The sequence below is a fragment of the Dreissena polymorpha genome, chromosome 4 (assembly GCF_020536995.1).
Source record: "Dreissena polymorpha isolate Duluth1 chromosome 4, UMN_Dpol_1.0, whole genome shotgun sequence".
Lineage (NCBI taxonomy): Eukaryota > Metazoa > Mollusca > Bivalvia > Myida > Dreissenidae > Dreissena > Dreissena polymorpha.
Window position 1 is genome coordinate 98,785,976 of NC_068358.1, and position 23,772 is coordinate 98,809,747.

The window sequence follows — 23,772 nt, forward strand, 5'->3', positions numbered from 1 at the left end:
AGACTACATGAGACTTTGACAGATGGCAGGGAACCATCATCAACTGGAGTTAAGCCGGTTAACAGATGGTCGTAAAACAGCGACTTTTGATTCGTGGCGAGTCCTTTCTTACATATCGCATGACCTATCTTATATATTGTTTAAATCAATTCTGATTGGAGTGTTCTTCGAGAAAAGGTATGGGTATGAGGGTCCCTATGCGCAAAAGTTTGACTTTATTTTTAGTTGAAATTATTGCTTTTATACATTGAATTTGTGTAGGAAATCTTTTGGTATATTGTAACCTTTACATTGAACCGGAACCGGAAATCAGCGATGAAGATATTCTCTAAGTCAGGTTCCTTGTAAACAAATTCAAGTTTGGACCATTTTTAACTATCTTTACCAAAACTTTAACCGTTTTTCCTTGTTTAAATAAGTAAGCAAACGTCAATTTTTAATTACCTTAAAACTTCAATTATGAATGATTCCGGAAATTCCAATAACCGGAAGTAGTTGTTGTTGTTCGTTCGTCACAGTTGGAAATGGAAAATGAAAGTTAAACTTAAAAGTATGTATGGTATAAGTTATAAAAATTAAGTGCTTAAATCCTTATCAATAACAACGGATGAAATATTGTGCCTTATTTAATTTGTATTACATTTCAGGTTTAAGATATTTTTATTAGGAACATTATTGTAAAAATACGGAGCTCCAATGGGGGATCGAGCTCACGACTTCCGGAGTGGTAGTCAGACACTCTAACCACGTCGCTGAAAAGCTAGCTCTACAGCAAGGCTGTTGGAGGTGACCTCAAATCACTACACTCATCGCCCTCTCAATGTTTCAAGGCCACACATGCCCGCTACAGCATGTCACATTGACACTTTGCTATACTAAGGCTATAGTGTCGACCGCTTCACTTACAGCTCATTGAAGCCATTAGAAAGCTCACACCCACGTTCTGAAGCATAGTTCATGTTTGCATCGTTGCCATTATTGTAAAAATAAGGAGCTCCAATGGGGGATGGAAGCCACGACTTCCGGATTGGTAGTCAGACACTCTAACCACGTCGCTGAAAAGCTAGCTCTACAGCAAGGCTGTTGGAAGTGACCTTAAATCACTACAACATAACAATCTGCGCTTTCATACCCCGTGTGCCACAAGGTCCTGTAATTTTCATAGGCGCTTGATGGCAATGACTCAATGATCGACTATCCATTAGTGCTGCAACAATACGCCAAAAACCGTATTGCAATATATTGTCAGTTCAAAAACCCGTATTGCAATATATCGCAATATATTGCTAACTTGTACCAAAATTATAACTTGCAAATTACCCGATAATCCCATAAATTCCAATTTTAAAGCAAATTCTGGTAAATATTTACTATAAATGTGCTCAAGAATAATAAGAAACACAAACATTCGCAAATTTTCTTAAGTATCAAATACATTTTTGAAATTGTTACTATTTAAAGATGTGATGAAATAACGTCCAACCGGGGCGTTTTTCCCACTGAACACGCGTAATTCAGCTGACGTGATGTTCCCGTTTTTATACAACACAAAATACACCCATACTTTCCATGCGACGTTCTACATGTCTGTATAATTTTCGCGCGCTTTTTATTGAGACAAAGGATAAAGCACTTTTTATTTGACGCTATAATTTTTTATTGTCGCGTTAGCATTCAAATTTGGAAGCGTGTTTCCGAAATTCGGATTACAAATAATGCTCAAATCAGAATCGAACGAAACATTTACAGCTGTGCGCAATTAATTCAACGATAATCTGTTCAAAAGCATCGAATGAATGCTCCCATGGATGTAACAACACTTCTCTGTATAATACACTTTTTAGAATGCTATTTTTACGTAAAAAATAATTTACACTGCTTTGCTTTGTTTACTTTTTTATCATTATTTCGGATGGCTTTTCTGGACGAAATGTGAGTGAATTTTTGTAAAATTTTCGTACCGGTATGATGAAAATCATATCGCAATACAATATGCGGATTGCGTATTGCGATATATACCGATATACCGGTATATTGTTGCAGCCTACTATCCATTGTGACACAATTTTAAGATACCCGTTGTTTATTATAATGCATAAACATACTAAATCAATAAAAATCTTGTGACAGAATGTCTTCGTAAAAAAAAAAATTCGAATATGTAGATCAAAGTACCCTTATTTTGACAGTTAACAGTTCAAATGTGTATACCAATTTGTATGATTGGTATCCTCCTTACTTCGACATACCATTAACCAGTGTAATCGGTCCCATTCCCACTGGAAAAAAGTATATAGTTTTTCCAAATGGGAGCTAAAAATTCCTATTGGAAGGTTTAACAAATAAAAAATTTTTAGACCTCAATATTTTGTTCAACTCTCATCCATATAAGTTAAACCTTAAGTAAATTTAATAAAAACACTTGTATTCTCAATTTTAAAGCATTTTTAGCAAAACAACAACAATAATAATTTCCCAATTTTAGTCAAAACGCCACACATTTTCCCAATCCAAAGGGACGCGGCCTCATTCCCAAAATAGTGATAAAAACCAATGCATTAACGTAACCAGTGCTCCAGCTAGGATTTGAAAAGGGCAGGGGGGGTTTTTGTCAAAAGGGCACTTTCGACACGCAGTATATTGTCAAAAGGGCACTTTCGACACGCAGTATTTTGTGAAAAGGGCACGTTCGAGCGCGCGGGTGTTTCTGAAATGCTTCCTATTGCATGTTAATTTATATGTTATAAATAATTGTATTATTCCCATTATTATTAAACCATTTAAATATAGTGTCTACAATGAGGATTAAAATAATTACAATGAAATAAGAGATTTATGAATTATCAAATGTAAAAAAATAAAAAAAAATTTTTTTTTGAGAGGGGGGGGGCAGGGCGGGGGGGCAGGGCGGAGGTTCGGGAGGGCAGGGCGCGGCGCCCTTCGATTTAGGCTTAGCTGGAGCACTGACGTAACTTATTGCATATGCGTTTTTTAAGTGTTGACTGTCAGGTAAGGATGCTTTATACGTGTCATATTTACTTAAAAAGTTAAGGAAGTATGATATCATTAAAACTTATTTCGACATGGTGCCCCTTATTGAGACACCCCTAGTTTGTTTAAAAAAAAATAAACATCAATAAAAGCAGTTTAATATACAGTAGACTCTCTGTAAACCGGACAGTCTCGGGACCGGCCTGATAGTCCGGTTTTCAGAGAGTTCCGGTTTACCAAGAGTTTGCATATTGCCGAAATATACATGGTATGCATTGTGTACAGAATCACATAAAAATAAAACAAACCATATACATTAACATGTAGCATGTGATAACTGTACGCAGGTACTGATGATGTTAATTGTATTCTTAAAAAATGTGTTTTTAATCGATTAAAAGCAAAAAATATTCCATACCGACTTGTTTTGATTAATCCCAAAGTGAGCGTGGTGCTTTATACATGTACGTACGTGGCATTAAATGACAAATTTTGTCATATAGGCAAGTGACGACACAAATAACAGGGGTTCCACTGGCCCAAAAAAAGTTGTCGCCACTTTTTCGCGGCGCGAAACTGTCAGTTATTCTGACCTAATTAATTATGACAATCGTCTAAGAAACCTTACAACATCAATTTCATTGACTATATTATTACTTGTAAAAGTATGTAAATACATAAATAATAATAAGTAACTTCATAAGTCTTAATTAGCTTTATTTATACATAAAAACAGTGGTTTGCACATGATAAACAATCACATATAACCATCTTCTTTGCCAGGAACAGCACATTGGCCAGCGCTGCCTTCACTGCGGCCTCATTCTTTGAGATAGATGATTTGCTGGCAGCCGCCATATCCTTCCAAAGCTGCATCGCCTCAGCAGCAGTCTGGTGTTCTGAAAAGAATAAATAGATAATACCACTGAGACTTTGTTTTTATTATTTCCATACTGTATAATCAAATTTTAATACAAACAATACAGCTGGGAAGCAATGTGAATATGCACTTTAAACTAAACAATTTGCTACCACACACAAACATACCCTTTGTTTTTACATGCTTATAAGGACTCCTTTTTCATAACGTTACAACCAAATGTAAATGCACTTTTGAACTGGCTTTTAACACAGTAGTCACAAAACATTGACTTTGTTTTGGCATCATATGAGATGAAAGGGAATTCTGACTTCCAGCTATCATTGAATTTTCGCTTTGCTACAGAATTATCATGTTTTTGCAATTTTTAAGGATTTTCATTGCTTTCATTTGTTTCAATTTCTAAAGCACGCTTTTGAGGATTAAAGAAGTCATGAAAAGCCATGATTGCTTGTGAATATGTAATCATATATGTGTCTTTATATACGAAGCCATCAACATAGATGGGAAAAATATGAACAATATTTAACTAATGTGTAAATAACAAAACACTTACCATGGTATTGATTAAAGAGTGGCCGCCTTATATATCGTTATAATCATTGATCTTTGTGCCAGTTTGTCCTAAGTGTTACATAATTGAGTGTTCTTTATCATAAAAGAACCGTTAATCCGATAATAACCCCCATAAAACTTGACAATAGCAGTAAAAACACAGACTGTAACACTTTCACGCTTCCGTGATTTCAGTGCACTCTACATGGTAGGTCGCTTACATCGTCGTAAATCAATATTTACAACTGACAAACGCTGGCCGCTTATGCTCGGTCGCGTGCTTTTCGACTCGCAGTACATTTTCCAATAGGATTTTTTCGGCGTTAGCTGTATACGCCAGCTTTTCACCTTAGCCTGACCTTTGTTAGCGTCCAATAGAATTCAAATAAAACTTCCCGCGGCCAAGTACAGATGAATACACTTCATTGACTGCATTGGCTGATTTGAGAATACGACCAGAACATTGGAAACATGTCCGCGTCTTTTTAACACTGTTTTACTGCGTGTTCAGCATGAAACAATGTTATATCTATTGAAAAGGCTTAATAGATAGAACAGTTATACACTCAATCTCGACATCAATACAGTTTGTGCGTCCACCTTTTATTTTCAGAAGATTCAGCGCGAGAACTTTTGCACTTTAAGGCTATGTTCTCATATTTAGTACTAACTTCCATATTCCTGTCAACATGTTAACATGTTAAAGTATAGAGAGCAGTGGAAGCGAAGACTCACTTTAATGCATTGCATTTCAACTCGCGATGTATATCGGGTCAATTTGCGGCCACTGTGTGTGAAGTCAGAGTTTACATACAGGTCATCGCTGCGTCTCTACCCTTTGTGCTGATCGGAGTTCGCGGCCAGGAAAATAATCGTTACATAATAAAGACGCTATAGCGTGAACTAGGTGAACTGGAATTTTCTTTAGACCAGACAGATGTTAAATGAAGATATCCAGCGATATCATATGGTATGTCAATAATAGATTCTTAATGTGTTTTACAACAATACAATGATAAATATTATTTTTAATTAATTTAACAAGAATTATGCCATCATATTGACTAATGAATTAAGCATGAGCGCAATGATTCTCGATACTGTTAATAATCGAATCAAATAGCAACGCCAGACAAACCACTAAAACAGGTTTGTTCGAAGAACGCGCGTATAAATATTTAAAATATGTACGGATACTTCGCGTGTGGCCGATTGACTCATATGTTTTAATTTCACTTCCATTCTTCTTTTGGTTTTCTGTTTTGTGTCTATACGTTTATGACTAGCAATATGTAATAATGTAAAATAAGCCGCGAAAACTCTGCGTATCATCCCGTACTGCGTTTGCTGCAGCTAAGAACTGCACAGAAAAAGACTTTCGCTATCTTTGATCTTATTCATTGAAGTCTTTACCTTTCATTAACTGCAACCACAATCAACGCCGTATATCTTTTTTAAAGATATTTCTTGTTTAAAATTCGCCACTTTAACCCTTTGCATGCTGGGAAATTTGTCATCTGCTAAAATGTTGTCTGCTAATTTTCTAAAATTAGCATTTTCTTTGATTTTTGTTCAAAGAATACTCTCAGAATAGCAAACAGTTTGGATCCTGATGAGACGCCACGTTTTGTGGCGTCTCATCTGGATCCAAACTGTTTGCAAAGGCCTTTAAAATTCGGTTCCAGCGCTGTAAGGGTTAAAAAAATTGGAGCCACTTAAAAAAAAATTAGCGCCATTTGGCGCCAATGGCGATCGACAGCGGAACCCCTGAATAAGATTGTTGTAGATACACGATTTATTATATTAAACATACACACAAGCAAACAACAGCGTCATAATTATTTTTTATGATATTTTTCAAGATATTCATAATCTCAAAACCTACTAATTCTTGAAGTTTACGATTTCACGAAAAAGTCCAAGATCACTCTTTGCTTGAAAGCACATTTCTCCTTTATGTTAAAAACATGGCTATAAGATCTTTTAAAATAACCGAGAAGATCACAAGAAAGTGATGGTCGCAACGGCATGCATTAATTTTTTAATTAAATTGTTTATCATAGGCGATAATAAATAATTAATAAAACGATCGAGTCAATCACTTTTTGGTGTTACCGCGAGGTTATTATAGACATTCACAGTTTGTTTAACATTTACTTAATCGGACTCCCAAAGCTCCGTAACGACTTGACACCTTTATGGTATGTTTAATCCGATTATCGATAATTGCGCGAGCAAAATGTGTGACACCGCACTCGCTGTGCTGACTAGGTATTGTTATTTGACGCCTCGGGCATCTTGAGAATTTAGACCATCCGGTATACTCAATGTATTTTACATTGAAAATGACCAAATTTACGGAGATACCCGTCCGGTTTCCGGTTTTCAGAGAGTTCGGTTTATTCAACATTTTTTAACAAAGAAATAGAAGGAGAAAATACAGGACTGGCCCGACCGTCCGGAATCGGGAGAGTTCCGGTATTCAGAGAGTCCGGTATTGGCAGAGTCTACTGTATTTTAACAAACGATGTGTACATCAATTCATTAGAAATCAAACTTTCTAAGCCAGTCAATCAATAATAACTCATTTCATCAAACAAAGCAGGAAATAATTGCGTTAATGCGTAAATGTTGATGTCCATTTGGCAAGATTAAATTACAAACAATATTCACAGTGGAATGGGTTGTTGACAATGCGATTGGCTGGTATTTCGAACAATAACTCATCCCTGGTACACGTGATATGCCAGCGTCGGGGGCAGCCACACACTTTATCCATTCGTCTATGCCGCCTTCATCAGACCCACAGCCAGGACTAGATCTTTCCTCATCTATGTCATGGTCTGTGTCAGCCAGTCTTGGTGTCTCGTTCAAATCAGATTCTGAGGACTCGGAGGACAACTCTCTCCTTTTCCGCTTTGCCTCTTTAAGTGCAGCCTTTGTTAACCGTTCTTCTTTTCGCTTTTTCTTTGCCTCTTCTCTTAGTGCTTTCTTCTTATCTTTTTCTTCGAGCTTTTGTTTCCTCATGTCCGCACTCAAAAGTTATCTTTGTTTCTTAGCTTCTTCGCCATTCTTCTTTTTGTCTTTTCTTTCTTTAAATATCTTGAGGGCCTCTTCTCCGGACGATGTCTTTGGTAACCGCTGTCTCATGGTGTTTGGCTTCTTACTCATGGCTTCTGGAACATTCAGTAGATTGAAAGCACACGACACAGACTCATCTCGTGTCTGTGTGACGTATGTCGCTTGTCTTTGGTCTGACAGACCAACATTTGCAGATTCTTTCCCCCATCTCTTCTATCTGTATAACCAATCTCCATCATTGGTTCTGTGTTCATTTCTGTTTCAGGGTTCTCTTGCATTGGCCTACCTTGAATTTCTTTCCTTTGCATCTTTCTCACCAGTGCTTGCAGGTTTGACTGTTTCATTGTTCTGTGCTATCTGTGCTGTCATCTGGGTAGGACTGCTTTCAATTTCACCATCAACCTCACAAATTAAAACCTTTGATGGATCAAGTTTTGTTATATCGATGTTCTTGAGGTTGAATGAAAATATTCTGCATTTCAAAAAGCTATGGACAGCATTTTCCAACTTGGCGACTCTTTCCCATGCCTTTTGGAAGATGCTGGGGACCTGTTTCTTTGTCAATGCTTGCCCTAGATTTGCTAGTTGCCAATCCTTGACCCCCTTCTTGCAGGAGGATGTGTGTTGCGTTCAAAGAAGACAATACAAAATAATGTCGTTGCTAAAGCAGTAGTGAGCGGCAGCAAGCGACATGGTTGAATGCCCTTCGACCAGCAGCAAAACAGGTTTAGGAATGTTGTGCTTCGAAACAAAATCATTACAATGTTCATGATAGGACACAACTTATTCCGAGTCCATCCAACCACTACTTGTGTGCCCATGTATGGCCTCATCAAAGTCATGGATTCCAGAATCTCTGAATCTCTGAAGCGTTCACCATAGTAGACAATGAGTGGAGGGATATAGTTACCAATAGCATTGAAACATGCCAGCACAGTTATCTGAGTCTTGTTACTGGTTCACACCTGATAAACGTGACGTACTCCTTTGTTGGTGAGTACCTTTCCGTTTGTCACAGACAGAGGTAATCCACTTTTGTCAGCATTAAATATTCTAAGAGGGTCATTTAGAAGTGCTTCCCAATCTGCAACTTTCTTCTTTAGGTAAGTCCCAAGGCCAGCAGACCACCCTTCGACCATCTCAATACTAATCAAAGCCTTCTGGTGCCCCAATGTCATAGCCTTCCGTTCAGTAATTTCTGGGTACCTTTTGATAAAGCCTTGGTACCAGTGTTTACCAGGAAGATTGTCTTTGAATGGGGTAGACCTACCATCTTCGTCAAGGACTTTCTTAATCTCAATAGTAAGGTCATGGCACTTCAAATGGTATCCAATAAAAGCCATCTGATCATTTTCATAAAGTCAACCAGAACTACCTCCTTTGTCAATACGAAAAGTTAACCTGGATTAGATCCAAGTGGCGCCTTCCTGCTCAACTTGTCTATCAGTGTAGTGCGGGGTATACTGAAAGTAATAGCCACTCTTCTTTTAGACATAGCCCCGCTCTGAATCATAGATACTGCAGCTGCAACTTTGCTTGGCCAATAAGTCCGTTACTTTGGCGCTCCTGCTTGCATAGACATGACTCAGACTTAAAAAAAAGAGTTATATTATTCGCTATGTTGAATTTATGGTCCAAATGATTTTTGTTATCCTAAATTCAACACCCCTGCATTTGCCGCAAAAAAGATCACAGCTAACTAGAACTGTTTAAAAATATGATCTTCCATGTTAGTTTTTCCATTTTCAATACAAATTACAACGTATTCCTGCAAAAAAAACGAAAAGAGACTTACTGTTGTTTGCTGCGTGTCTTACAGCTTTATATAAGGGCCGCAGTCACATTAAAAACACAAAACAATATATTTACTCGGTAACCTTGGCTTACGGAAAAAACAAACGCAAATTTTATGGGTAAAATATTTTGAGGATGTCAGAAATATATGACATTGCCAAAAATAAACTTAAATTGACTAGAAGGTACTGCACTAGGCTGAATTAGATAGAAGATGTCAAAACATGTCGAAATAATAGACATGTCAACATTACATGACTTTGCGCTATATAGATATTGTTTATAGTCTTTTTTAGGGTAGCTGTATAAAGCCAGCTTTTCACCTTACCTGACCTTTGTAAGTGTCCAATAAAATTCAAATAAAATTTCCTGCGGCTAGGTAGGAATGAATACACTTCATTTATTCAATTGGCTGATTTGAGTATACCACCAGAACATTGGAAACATATCCGCGTCTTTGTAACACTGTTTTACTGCATGAAACAATTTTTTCTCTAAAGAAAAGGCTTAATAGATAGAACAGTTTTACACTCAATTCTCGACATAAATACAGTTTGTGCGTGCACCTTTTATTTTCAGAGGATTGTCAGCGCAAAAGCATTTACCGTAATTACTCTATGTTTTCGGACACTAAGTTTTCGGCCACCCCTTTTTTTTGCAAAAATAATTATTTTTCGTGACTCTTAATTTTCTGACACACGAGTTTTTGTCCATAATTAATGTCTCTAAGTTTTCGGACAGTATATTTTACAGCGCTATTTTATAAAATTTCGGTCCTGTTTTCGATACCTAATGAAACTTCGATCATGGGGTTTAACAACCAGATTAACATCATAAAACATGGCATGTGCATGTCTGAGGGCAACGGACCATTACATTTGCGTTCTTGGGTAAATAACCTTGTAAACCGGCACTAAACAATGGTTTCGTCCGATAGCATACAAGTTATGACAATTTCCAGGGGTAGTGCCAATTAACAGTTCAATTATCTACCGCAGTGTTACAACCCCTCCTCAGTAAAATAACTGTGACACAAACTTACACTTCAAAGTGTGATGCACCCTATTGCAGTTTTATGTACAATGGAAGGTGTTAGACAACAACTATCGGAAATGAACAAACAAAGAATTCATAGTTTGCTTTTTTATTGCGTTAATAACAGGTTCATACAAGCGAGTATCGGTGCATCACATGCTCATCTTTGAACTTGTTGGTCTAAGTACAACCTTGTAGTAACTTTCTGTCAAATAAATAAAGCATTTAAAATTATTTAAAATGCAGTGCAAACATATATAACTGTAATTTATATAAGCGTAACATCCCGTACTGCGTGTGATGCAGCTAAGAACTGCACAGAAAAAGACATTCGCTATCCTTGATCTCATTCATTGATTGAACTATCAACGCCATATATCTTTTTTAAAGATATTTCTTGTTTTACATGAGAGTTACCATCATATGAAAATTTAAAATCCCTGGCTATTGTGCCTTAGTTATGCTCCCCTAAATTTGTTTTGGGGGGAGCATATAGTCGCTGCTTCGTCTGTCCGTGTGTGTGTCTGTCCGTCCATGCACAATTTTTATGCTCCCCCGGAATTTTTTGGGGGGAGCACATAGTCGCCGCTTCGTCTGTCCGTCCGCGTGTCTGTGTGTCCGTCCGTCTTTGCACAATTTTTGTCCGGCTATTTCTCAGCAACTGATGACCGGAATTCAATGAAACTTTATGGGAAGCTTCACTACCAAGAGGAGATGTGCATATTATCAGCCAGTTCTGTTCGAATGATTTTTCACAGAGTTATGGCCCTTTGAAATTTTCCATTAACTACATATAGTGCAATTCTTGTCCGGGCTGTTTCTCAGCAACTTATGACCGGAATTCAATGAAACTTTAAAACTTTATGGGAAGCTTACTTCCAAAAGGAGATGTGCATATTATCAGCCAGTTCTGGTCGGATGATTTTTCACAGAGTTATGGCCCTTTGAAATTTTCCAATAACTGTACATATACATGTAGTGCAATTCTTGTCCGGGCTATTTCTCAGCAACTAATGACTGGAATTCAATGAAACTTTATGGGAAGCTTCACTACCAAGAGGAGATGTGCATAGTATTAGCCGGTTCTGGTCGGATGATTTTTCACAGAGTTATGACCCTTTGAAATTTTCTATAAACTGTACATATAGAGCAATTCTTGGCCGGTCTATTTCTGCCCGACTACTGACTGGAATTCAATGAAGCTTTATCAGAAGCTTAACTACCTTGAGGAGATGCGCATGTTATTTGTTGGTTCTGGTAAGATGATTTATTTAGAGAGTTATGTCCCTTTGAAATTTTTAAGTTGCTAAAGCATCCATCGTATTATTTTGTCCAAATTTATGCCCCTCAAGACGTTTCCTTTTATCTGAATACATAGTGCAATGTTGTGACAAAAAAAACTTTGGGGAGCATCACCCGTCTCCGACGGTTTCTTGTTGTCCGGGCTATTTCTCAGCAATTAATGACCGGAATTCAATTAAACTTTATGGGAAGCTTCCCTACCAAGAGGAGATGTGCATATTATCAGCAGGTTCTGGTCGGATGATTTTTCACAGAGTTAGGGTTCTTTGAAATTTTCCATTAACTGTACATATAGTGCAATTCTTGTCCCCCCAACTACTGACTGGAATTCAATGAAGCTTTATGGGAAGCTTAACTACCTTGAGGAGATGCGCAAGATATTTGTGGGTTCTGGTTAGATGATTTATTTAGAGAGTTATGGCCCTTTGATATTTTTAAGTTTCTTAACCATCCATCGTATTATTTTGTCCAAAGTTATGCCCCTCAAGACGTTTCCTTTTATCTGAATATATAGTGCAATATTGTGACAAAAAAAATCTTTGGGGAACATCACCCGTCTCCGACGGTTTCTTGTTTATTTAGTTATCATGGCTTGTTAATAAAAAAAATACCATTTCTATTTGCAAAGACATGCACTGGCTTCATTCTCCTATTGTGCGTTTAGAGCCCCGCCTTTCCTCAGTTGCAAGATGTGCTTAACCAATGAAAGACAAGACTTTGTCTCTGCAATTTACGTTTTTTTCATGTGAAATGATGACATTACTCTAAAGCTAGACACTAAATAAAATAAATGCTTAAATGGATTGGATCATCAGGTTGTGTTTAGTGGGGCTCAAAATTACCCTTAGTTTAAACGTCATAGACAATAAAAAAAAGTCATGATATAATAATCTGCTAGTCAGATCAGACAAGTGGAAAAAAAATAAGGTTTTCTTCTGCTCTTATAGATTAGCAAGGAAATATGTTTAAAAATCCATCACTTTGGCTAGAATCTTAAAAAACTTTATGTTGAAAATAAAGTGTGAAGTATTCTGTTATGTACAAGGAAGATAAATGTTATAGTTTTATTCAAAAACACTGTTTCAGTTAGTTCCCTTATATATGTATATTATATGACAATGATGAATTTTCACTATTGGTTCTACACATGTATTTACGTTAAGTATATTTTTTTATACATTGTTATTTTATGATCATTGTTAACTGTTTATACTCATCACGAAGTTCCAGTCAGTTGTTTGTTTATAATTAATATGTTTGTTGCACACCATGATTGCTTGTGCTTCTGTAGTAATTGCAACACACATGACTTGTGATCTGTAATAGAGGATATAGTTAGTTTACAATGTCTGTTATTTTTCATCATTGGTTTGTGTAAATTATACTTAAAGTTGTGGTGACAACATAAGGATACACTCTTAAGCCCAAGTCTCACTATTGCCCGTAGAGCCCCGGTCCAACCCGATTAGCTAATCGGCGAGGACCTTGATGATCCGTAGAAATTTATTTACGCGGTCCCACTATTTCCCAGTGCCGTCCCGGTTGAAGCCGGTCAACAGCCTGACAGAGTCACGGTCAACCCTTGACTGGCTAGGGTTTATCCTGGTGAAGCCCCGCCATAGCAACGGTTGTCACAGGTAAAGGCCCGGTTGAGCCTCGGTTAAAGCCGGCAGAGCCCCGGCATACTGTAACTCCGCCGGCACTCACCGGGGCTATACCAGCATCAGACCCCAGCAGAGCTACGGCAAAACCCTGGTTTAACCCCAGTCGTTGCCCGTAATGCCCCGGTGGAGCCCCGGTGAATGCCGGTAGCGTCCCGGCAGAGCACCAGTTAATTTATGTACCATAGCTATATGGGGACTCTGTCAGCATTCACAGGGGCTCTACCAGGGCCTTTCTGTAGTTCTGCTGGGGTCTGTATGGGCCCCGGTGGAGCTACGGTGCCATCCTGGTTGTTCCTGATGCCATCCCGGTTGTTCCCGGTGCTGTGCTGGTTGTTGTCGATCCATCCTGGTGACTCCTGGTTCATCCCAGAGGTACATGTATTAAACATTTTAGTACTTTTCTGGTGGAGCCCTGGTTGTCCCTGGTCGTCCCCAGTTCATCCTGGTTGTCCCCAGTGTAGCCCCGGTTCATCCCTGTAGAGCCCTGGTTTATCCCGGTAGATCCCGGATAACGCACCAGGGCTCCACCAGCATCATAGTGAGACTGGGCCTAAAGTTCTTGTTGTGCTATGCTAATATATTCATGTATGTGTATTATTAAATTGCTGAAAACTTATGATATGGTATATTATGGTACGTTTTCAGGTCTATATTATTAACGTTTGGTTCGGGACAAGTGCATTTTAACCATTTACCACTCAAAGTCAACGTAAACATGGCTTTGTGCAAACAGCATAAAACCATTACAGTCTGCGAATAACTCGCAGTCTGTTTAGGTTTTATGCTGTTTGGTGATCATCAGTATCTAAGGGTTAGAAATGAAACCATTTAAACTTGAATCTAGCAAGGAAGGTCTTTAATTAAATGAACTTTCTAAGGGACTACAAATGTGCAAAATACGTACATGTATCTAAGTGGGAACGGGTGTAGGGCTTATGTCTTTCGGAACAAGTGGATTTAAAGATTAATGTCACGCCCTGTGAACACAGAATATCTTTTTTATTTTTTAAAGATTCACACACACCATACAAGGCATTTGGTTAATGTTTATACAAATTGTAAATAAACTGTCTAAGAATAACTTAATATAAAAATCATGACTGGTACCTTTGTGGATTTTATTCTGTCTACCTGAGCATGATTTGTGGTTTTATATTTAATGTCAGTGAACTAAATATTTATGTTCAATATTTCAGTTAAGTACATGTATCATTTGCAGGGAACTCACTTATTTCTGTGGCTTTATGTTTATATGGCTCCTTGAACATGCAAAATTTGTTAAAGCTTCATAACTGTCTAAACACTTTTTAGCTCATCTATTTTTTGAAAAAAAAAAGAGCTATTGTCATCACCTTGGCGTCAGCATCTGCGTCAGCATCAAATACTTTCATTCTATCATGAGGGTACTGTACCTGGCAAGTTGAATTTTACCTTGACCTTTGAATGACCTTGACTCTCAAGGTCAAATTATTAAATTTTGCTAAAATTGCCATAACTTCTTTATTTATGATAAGATTTGATTGATACTTTGACAAAACAACTCTTACCTGACATACCACAATGGACTTCACCCAAACCATCCCCCAAGCCCCCTCACCTCGAATCCCCCCCCCAAAAAAAATGTTTTTTTTTCTTTAAAGATCATGTTATAAATGACCATCACACCCTAACACTATACCCCCAAACCAACCACCCCCCCAAAAAAAAAACATGGTTAAAAAGCACAAATATTTTTTTGTATTCTTTTATTTTTGAAATACTGTCCAACCATCCCACCCAAGAATTCCCCCCCCCCCCCAAAAAAAAAAATTAAATTTTTGGAAGAAAATTTTATAAATGACCACCCACCCACACTGTACACCCCCCTTCACTCCACCCCTCCTTCCTTTGTGATTGAAATTGAGATAGGTCCCTTCACCTTTAAAAAGAAAAATAGATGAGCGGTCTGCTCTGGTTATTCATTATTGATATTTCCTTGTCTTACTTGAATGAATATTTATTTTTAGTTATTGTGCGTACTTGATTTTTTAATATTTTATTTTCATACTTGAATGATTTATTATTCTTTCCTTTTCATATTGATCTTACCTTCTGTGGACAATTACAGGGTGAGTATTTTTTTGCTTTTATATACAACAATGAAATGTTTGATATTTAGTGCTTAAAAGTTAAGTAACCTATTGTTATCCTGCGATAACTTTAAATGGTCTTCATATTTTTTTATGAAACTTGAAACATGGACAGATGGCAATATGGAGATTAATCACATTATGCACGTCATTTCATTTTGTTCCTACGTCAAGAATTCTGGTTGCTATGGCAACAAATATATAAAAACATAAAAATTTCTGAAAATGCTGGAGTTTCACTGATAGGGGACTTTTATTGCTTGGCAATAGTCTTGTTTTAATAAATAATAAACAATTTTGTCTGGCAATATTAAATTCTATGGATATACGTATAGGATCATAAATACTTTAAAGCCACATAAATACTCAAAATAAACGAATATGTAGTAAAATATATGTAAGATAAAGTAAACCCATAAAAAAAATCAGTGTTTCTTAAAGCAATAGCCAAGATTTCAACGCTGGATTTGGAATGTTAAGATAGATTTAATAAAATACAAAATTCTCATTTTTATTAGCTCATCTATTTTTTGAAAAAAAAATTATGAGCTATTGTCATCACCTTGGCTTCGGCATCAGCGTCGGTGTCCGCTTAAGTTTTGCGTTTAGGTACACTTTTCTCATAAAGTATCTATGCTATTGCATTCAAACTTGGTACACTTACTTAGATGAGCGGTCTGCAACCGCAAGGCGGTGCTCTTGTTTTAATTTAAAGGTCATCTAATAAATGACCACCACACCCTCACACTATACCCCCCCCCCCCCCCACCCCCACACCAAAAAAATAATTTTTATGCCCCCGGTAGGGTGGCATATAGAAGTTGAACTGTCCATCAGTATGTCAGTCAGTCTGACTGTCAGTCGGAAAAAAAACTTTAACATTGGCCATAACTTATTCACTTTTTTAAGATAGCAACTTGATATTTGGCATGCATGTGTATCTCATGGAGCTGCACATTTTGAGTGGTGAAAGGTCAATGTCATCCTTCAAAGTCAAATGTCAAATTTATGGTATCTGTCCGTCCGAAAACTTTAACATTGGCCATAACTTGTTCAATATTGAAGATAGCAACTTGATATTTGGCATGCATGTGTATCTCATGGAGCTGAACATTTTGAGTGGTGAAAGGTGAAGGTGAAGGTCATCCTTAAAGGTCAAATGTCAAATATATGGCGTCTGTCCGTCCGAAAACTTTAACATTAGCCATAACTTTTTTAATATTGAAGATAGCAACTTGATATTTGGCATGCATGTGTATCTCATGAAACTGCACATTTTTAGTGGTGGAAGTTTAAGGTCAAGGTCATCCTTCAAGGTAAAAAAAAAATAGTTCAAAGCGGCGTTCTCACTAAGCTGCACATTTGGAGTGGTGGAAGTTAAAGGTCATCCTTCAAGGTCAAGGTCATTCTTCAAGGTCAAAGGTCAAAAAAAAAATCAAAGCAGCGTTATCATGAAGCTGCACATTTTGAGTGGTGTAGGTTGAAGGTCAAGGTCATCCTTCAAGGTCAAGGTCATCCTTCAAGGTCAAAGGTCAAACAAAATATTTAAAAAAATCAAAGCTGCGTTATCATGAAGCTGCACATTTTGAGTGGTGGAAGTTCAAGGATAAGGTCATCCTTCAAGGTCAAGGTCATCCTTCAAGGTCAAAGGTCAAAAGAATAATCAAAGCGGCGTTCTCATAAAGCTGCACATTTTGAGTGGTGGAAGTTCAAGGTCCTCCTTCAAGGTCAAGGTCATCCTTCAAAGCCAAAGGTCAACAAAAAATAATTCAAAGCGGCCTTCTCATAAAGCTGCACATTTTGAGTGGTGGAAGTTCAAGGTCAAGGTCATCCTTCAAGGTCAAAGGTAAAAGTAAATAATAATAATTTCAAAGCGGCGCAAAAGGGGGCATTGTGTTTCTGACAAACACATCTCTTGTTTTTATGCCCCCCTTTGAAGAAGAGGGGGTATATTGCTTTGCTCATGTCGGTCTGTCGGTCGGTCTGTCGGTCTGTCCGTCCACCAGGTGGTTGTCAGACGATAACTCGAGAACCCTTGGGCCTAGTATCATGAAACTTCATAGGTACATTGATCATGACTTGCAGATGACCCCTATTGATTTTGAGGTCACTAGGTCAAAGGTCAAGGTCACGGTGACCAGAAATAGTAAAATGGTTTTTGAATGATAACTCAAGAACGCATACGCCTAGGATCATGAAACTTCATGGGTAGATTGATCATGACTTGCAGATGACCCCTATTGATTTTGAGGTCACTAGGTCAAAGGTCAAGGTCACGGTGACCCGAAATAGTAAAATGGTTTCCGGATGATAACTCAATAACGCGTACGCCTAGGATCATGAAACTTCATGGGTAGATTGATCATGACTCGCAGATGACCCCTATTGATTTTGAGGTCACTAGGTCAAAGGTCAAGGTCACGGTGACCCGAAATAGTAAAATGGTTTTCAGATGATAACTCAAGAACGTTTACGCCTAGGATCATGAAACTTCATAGGTAGATTGATCATGACTTGCAGATGACCCCTATTGATTTTAAGGTCACAAGGTCAAAGGTCAAGGTCACGGTCACCCGAAATAGTAAAATGATTTTCGGATGATAACTCAAGAACGCTTTTGCCTAGGATCATGACACTTCATAGGTACATTAATCGTGACCCGCAGATGACCCCTATTGGTTTTCAGGTCACTAGGTCAAAGGTCAAGGTCACAGTGACAAAAATCGTATTCACACAATGGCTGCCACTACAACGGAAAGCCCGTATGGGGGGCATGCATGTTTTACAAACAGCCCTTGTTTTCAAACATGGTTAAAAAACACAATTATATATATTTTTATTTTTTTTGAAATACCGTCCAACCATCCCACCCAAGAATCCCCCCCCCCCCCCAAAAAAAAAATTTTTTCTTTTGCATTTTTGGAAGGTAATGTTATAAATGACCACACCCTCACACTATACACCCCTCTCCACTCCACCCCTCCATCCTTTGTGATTGAAATTGAGATAGGTCCCTTCACCTTTAAAAAGAAAAAAAAATGAGCTGTCTGCACCCTCAAGGCCGTGCTTTTGTTTTTTGTGTCACAATATATTCCATGTGAATTTCCGGCAACAATATCAAAACATTTACGAGAAAACGCAAGATTCTGGGTCCCATCAGACATTGTCTGAAGCATAATATAGTTCTCATGAGCTGAGGTTAATGTTTGGATGATTTTAAGTACATTGTATTTATATGGCTTTAAGGCATTTTTTCTAAATATCCCGATTTGTGTTTTTTCTGTAAGCTTATTGTCAGGTCAATATCTTTTCATTTTATTAGCTCATCTATTTTTTTGAAAAAAAATTATGAGCTATTGTCATAACCTTGGCGTTGGCGTCCGGTTGAGTTTTGTGTTCAAATCCACTTTTATCAGGAAGTATCAATGCTATTGCATTCAAACTTGGTACACTTACTTACTATCATGAGGGGACTGGGCAGGCAAAGTTAGATAACTCTGGCGTGCATTTTGACAGAATTATGTGCCCTTTTTATACTTAGAAAATTGAAAATTTTGGTTAAGTTTTGTGTTTAGGTCCATTTTATTCCTTAAGTATCAAAGCTATTGCTTTCATACTTGCAACACTTACTAACTATCATAAGGGGACTGTGCAGGCAAAGTTATGTAACTCTGACTGGCATTTTGACAGAATTATGTGTCCTTTTTATACTTAGAAAATTGAAAATTTGGTTAAGTTTTGTGTTTAGGTCCACTTTATTCCTACAGTAACAAAGCTATTGCTTTCATACTTTTAACACTTATTAACTATCATAAGGGGACTCTGCATGCAAAGTTATTTAACTCTGACTGGCATTTGGACGGAATTATGGGCCCTTTATACTTAGAAAATTGAAAATTTGGTTAAGTTTTGTGTTTTGGTCCATTTTACCCCTAAAGTATCATAGATATTGCTTTCATACTTGGAAAACTCGCTAACTATCATAAGGGTACAATAAAAGGACAAGTTGCATAACTCTGGTTGTTATTTTTACGGAATTATGGCCCTTTTTTGACTTAGTAACTTTGAATATATGGTTAAATTTTGTGTTTTGATCCACTTTACTTCTAAAGTATCAAGGCTATTGCTTTCAAACTTCAAATACTTTCATGCTATCATGAGTTTACTGTACCTGGCAAGTTGAATTTTACCTTGACCTTTGAATGACCTTGACTCTCAAGGTCAAATTATTAAATTTTGCTAAAATTGCCATAACTTCTTTATTTATGATTAGATTTTATTGATACTTTGACAAAACTACTCTTACCTGACATACCACAATAGACTCCACCCAAACCATCCCCCACGAATCCCCCCCCTAATTTTTTTAAGATCATCTCACAAATGACCACCACACCCTCACACTATACCCCCCCCCCCACCCACCCCCCCAAATTATTTTTTTTGAAACGCTTAAACACAAATTCTCACGTTTTTAAATGGGTGGAAAATGCATGTTTCTGTACATTTTTGGATGAGTCAATCTTCGCTTTATCGCACTACATTGTTCGATTTTGAAAATAATGCAAATTATGTTGATAAAACAAATAAAACCTAATTACCCTTTAAAATTATCCATAAAATTTCAAAACATCTGGGCCTGAGCGCCACCTCGGAAGTTGCATTGGCTCATTTATTAATGCATCTCAAAAAAGAGGTGGCACGCGTGATAAACGGCCATGATGGAACAGGGGTGGCGTTAGAAAATGCAAAAACAAAAATGCAGAACCATGCAGTTAAGATTTCACTGAATTATGAAGCATACAGTTAATTTTATTATATTGCCTAAATTTAGAAAAAAAATTGAAACACAAAATTAAAATTAATGGGTACTACAAGTTGATATATCTTTTAGACAGTTTTAGTATTTGTATTTTGTTTTCATATCATTTTTTCTCTACATCCTTTTAAAGAATAGCTTAATTATTAGAAAGAACACTAATCATTAATGGGTATCATTTGGCAGTATTTGTTCAACAAATATTGATAATGACTTTACAGAATACAATTAAATAGGTCATCTGCAAGTGAGATAAAATACATGGCTTGTTTATAACACTAATGCAATTATTTAAAATTGAAATTAATGATTTTGGTTTTCACTTAATATAATTTATAACCATCACCCATGATTTAACCATGGCATATTTTCTTATTTGTATACGTATTATCTCATTTTCCAAGTCTTATTTTGTGCATATTGGTTTAATTGGAGCATTTGAATAATTATATTAAGAATCGACATATATATTTTATAACAAAAAAGAATAACTTAAAGACATTAGAAATATTAAGTATGTCTTTGCTTTTACGCCACTGTTAAAAAGTACTGTCAAGTGCAAAGGATAGTACATCCTGAAATTAAAAAAAAAAAAATCAAATAATTGTTCCTGTGTATCCTTTTACAGCTGGACTGCTGTTGCCACATGGAGGTGGGTTGCTAACGACGACAACTGTGGTATCTGTCGCATGGCATTCGATGGTTGCTGTCCAGACTGTAAACTTCCAGGGGACGACTGCCCTCTAGGTTCGTAGTGTGAAACTTTGTAAAAATATAATGAGTCTGGCTCTGGATGAATTGGGATCAATGCATGTGCGTAGTCTATTCCCAGATAAGCCTGTGCAGTCCACACAGGCTGATCAGGAACAACACTTTCTGCCTTAACTGGAATTTCACTATAAAGAATCTTCTTTTAAGTGAAAAATACAATAAAAGCAGAAAAGGATGTCCCTGATTAGCCTGTTCAATACACACAGGCTAATCTGGGATGGTATTTTAGGCACATGCATTAAGCCCTGTTTTCCCATAGCAAGGCTCATATTCATGTGTAAGAAATCTTCAAATACAGATTATGTCATAAGTGTACGCCTTTCCCTAGGGTCTTTAAACATGGGGATACACATGTGGCTGTGCCTGAATTTCTATATCTGACAGAGGTAATTAATTACCAATGTTATCGTTAAATGCTGGTTTTAGTTCTGAAGAAATTTAGACATAAATATATAAAGCTTCCATTTATTAAGACTGGCATTGGCAAACAGTAATTCACTGATAAAAATTACGAATTGTATGTCAAGAATAAAGACAAAATGCCATTTGCAATTGCATTTAAAGTACAGAATGGCTGGCTGATCATTTTTAGCTCGGCTGTTTTCTGAGAAAACCCGAGGTATAATTTTGTCATAGCCAGCTCGTCGTCGGCTGGTATCGTGCTCAAAGTGCTCTAAAATCAAAGTGCTTCCACCTACAACTTTGAAACTTCATATGTAGATGCACCTTGATGAGTTCTACACGCCACACCCATTTTTGGGTCACTAGGTCAAAGGTAAAGGTCACTGTGACCTCTAAAAAAAAATCTGAAATCTTTCATTTATTCAAAAATGCAACCACAGCCGAGCGTTGGCGTTATGCGGTGCTCTTGTTTAGGAAAAATATTAACTACTTTTTATGATAAAGATTTTTGGGTAAGAATCATGTGTACCACAGACAAATTTGCTTCATTAAACTTCACAATTTAGGACAGTTGTCTTTTTAAACTGATTCTCAATCATAGTCACAGGCCTTAATCAATGAGTCATTGGCCTATTAGGGCACAAAACATTGCCAACTGTAATTTGTTGTGCTTTGCCTTCACACAATCCTTTAGGAAGGCCTGCAGTTCACTCCTTTTTCAGAAAGTGATGAAGTACTTATTAAGAAATCTTTCTTTTGTAAAATGAATCAAATAAACTGAATCTTTATTTATATGTTTCATTTTGTTATCAATGAAGCGGGTATCGGTTAAGGTATAATGGGCAATCCCCACCGCATATATATCAACTTTTTAATTTATTTTGAAGTTTTAATCTCCAATAGTATTAAATAAAAGAAATAACTATAATGCAATTTATCCCACTTTACAACGAATACAGTTGATTAAAGCCCCGTTGATTAAATTTCTGCTATAAACCACAGCTCAAAATGGCGTCATTTTTTCGACAAAATGACGTCATAAATCCAGAAAAATTAACCAGTTAAACTAATTTTATTTAAATAAAAAGGTTTACTGAATAAAAAGTGGGATAAATAGAATGATAGATTGGTGTTGATTATTGATCAGGTTTATCATGCTCGGCACGAAAACAAAAAAGCACTCGCCAAGGCTCTTGCCTTTTGTTTTGTAAGCCTCGCATGATGAACCTGATATATAATCAACACTAACCTATTATTCTCTATATAATCTTCGTACAGGTTGAATGACCATGTAACAATCGTTCCTGATCATTGCAAACTGCAACTCTATACCTTTCTGTATAAGTCATTTATAAGAACCAAATGCCCTATGTGACTTTTTCTAAACATGCATTTCCTCTGACATGCTGGAACCAATAAATGTTAGTGTTGGTTTGTTAATTTGCAGGTAAAACATAATTTCCTCTACATAATAAATCCTGATTTCAATGACACTTCCTACAAAGCTGTGATACTTGCATGTTGTTTTAGTTATACACTATTGACACACCCTCTTCACCTGACCTCATTTTTACCTTGAACTTGACCCTTTTTTTTACTTAGACTTATCCAGATGGGTCCATGAATCAGTAATCTTGTCAGAACAAATACACAATGTACTTTGAAAGTCATGCAGTTTTGACCGCCCGAAAAAAGTTACCCTTTGCATTGTTCAGGCAGCATTGTTCAGTCTCCATTCTCCAACCCCCCCTCACACCCACCCACACACACAGAATAACTGCTATAGTACTCAATCCCTTGGAGGTACAAAAACACCAGAAACTGTAGACCCATTGTAAGTGTCAGCGCTTTCATGTTTCTTACCACACGATTAATTTAACCGTGTTGTGAGAAAACTGGTCTTAATGCATGTGCAATCCCCCCCCCCATATAAGCCTGTGAAGTCCACACAGGCTAGTCAAGTAATCAGGGACAGCACTTTCTGTCTGCACTTGAATTTTGTTTAAAAGAGACCCCTTTGAAACAAAAAAAAAGACAAAAGTGTTGTCCCTGATAAGCCTGTGCTAACTGCACAGTATACTCTGGTAGGACACTACACACATGCACTAAGCCCAGTTTTCCAAAAACAGGGTTCATTTGTGTGTCAATATTTCAGTTTGGGGTGAATGCTCGCATTGTTTCCACATCCACTGCATTGTGAAGTGGCTCAACTCCCAGCAAGTCAACCAGCTGTGCCCAATGTGTCGACAGGACTGGAAGTTCAAAGAGTAGTGCTTGATGGAATTATATATGAGATTATCAGTCATTTGTATGGGGATTCTTAATAATTGCCAGAAGACAAATAAGTGT

General features: G+C 37.1%; 1 protein-coding gene across 2 annotated transcripts; it reads left to right on the forward strand.

Annotated features, from left to right (window-relative positions):
- Positions 1–7: 7 nt before the first annotated feature.
- LOC127879023 (anaphase-promoting complex subunit 11-like) lies at positions 8–23,727 on the forward strand. 2 transcript variants are annotated; one of them, XM_052425615.1, is made up of 4 exons: positions 322–550; positions 13,170–13,275; positions 20,879–20,997; positions 23,579–23,727. In XM_052425615.1, exons 1-4 carry the CDS (start codon positions 532–534, stop codon positions 23,692–23,694), a joined length of 360 nt encoding a protein of 119 aa, XP_052281575.1. In that variant the 5' UTR covers positions 322–531; the 3' UTR covers positions 23,695–23,727. The 2 variants fall into 2 exon arrangements, with proteins under 2 accessions (XP_052281574.1, XP_052281575.1); XM_052425614.1 differs by lacking the exons at positions 322–550; positions 13,170–13,275 and adding an exon at positions 8–177.
- Positions 23,728–23,772: the final 45 nt, after the last annotated feature.

What these genes read in the sequence shown, in the direction of transcription:
- LOC127879023 (XM_052425614.1), top strand. Translation starts at nt 23, where the DNA reads ATGGCAGGGAACCATCATCAACTGGAGTTAAGCCGGTTAACAGATGGT. An exon ending in GGAGTGTTCTTCGAGAAAAG is followed by an intron (nt 178 to 20,878) that starts GTATGGGTATGA and finishes ATCCTTTTACAG; the next exon opens with CTGGACTGCTGTTGCCACAT. An exon ending in AGGGGACGACTGCCCTCTAG is followed by an intron (nt 20,998 to 23,578) that starts GTTCGTAGTGTG and finishes TCAATATTTCAG; the next exon opens with TTTGGGGTGAATGCTCGCAT.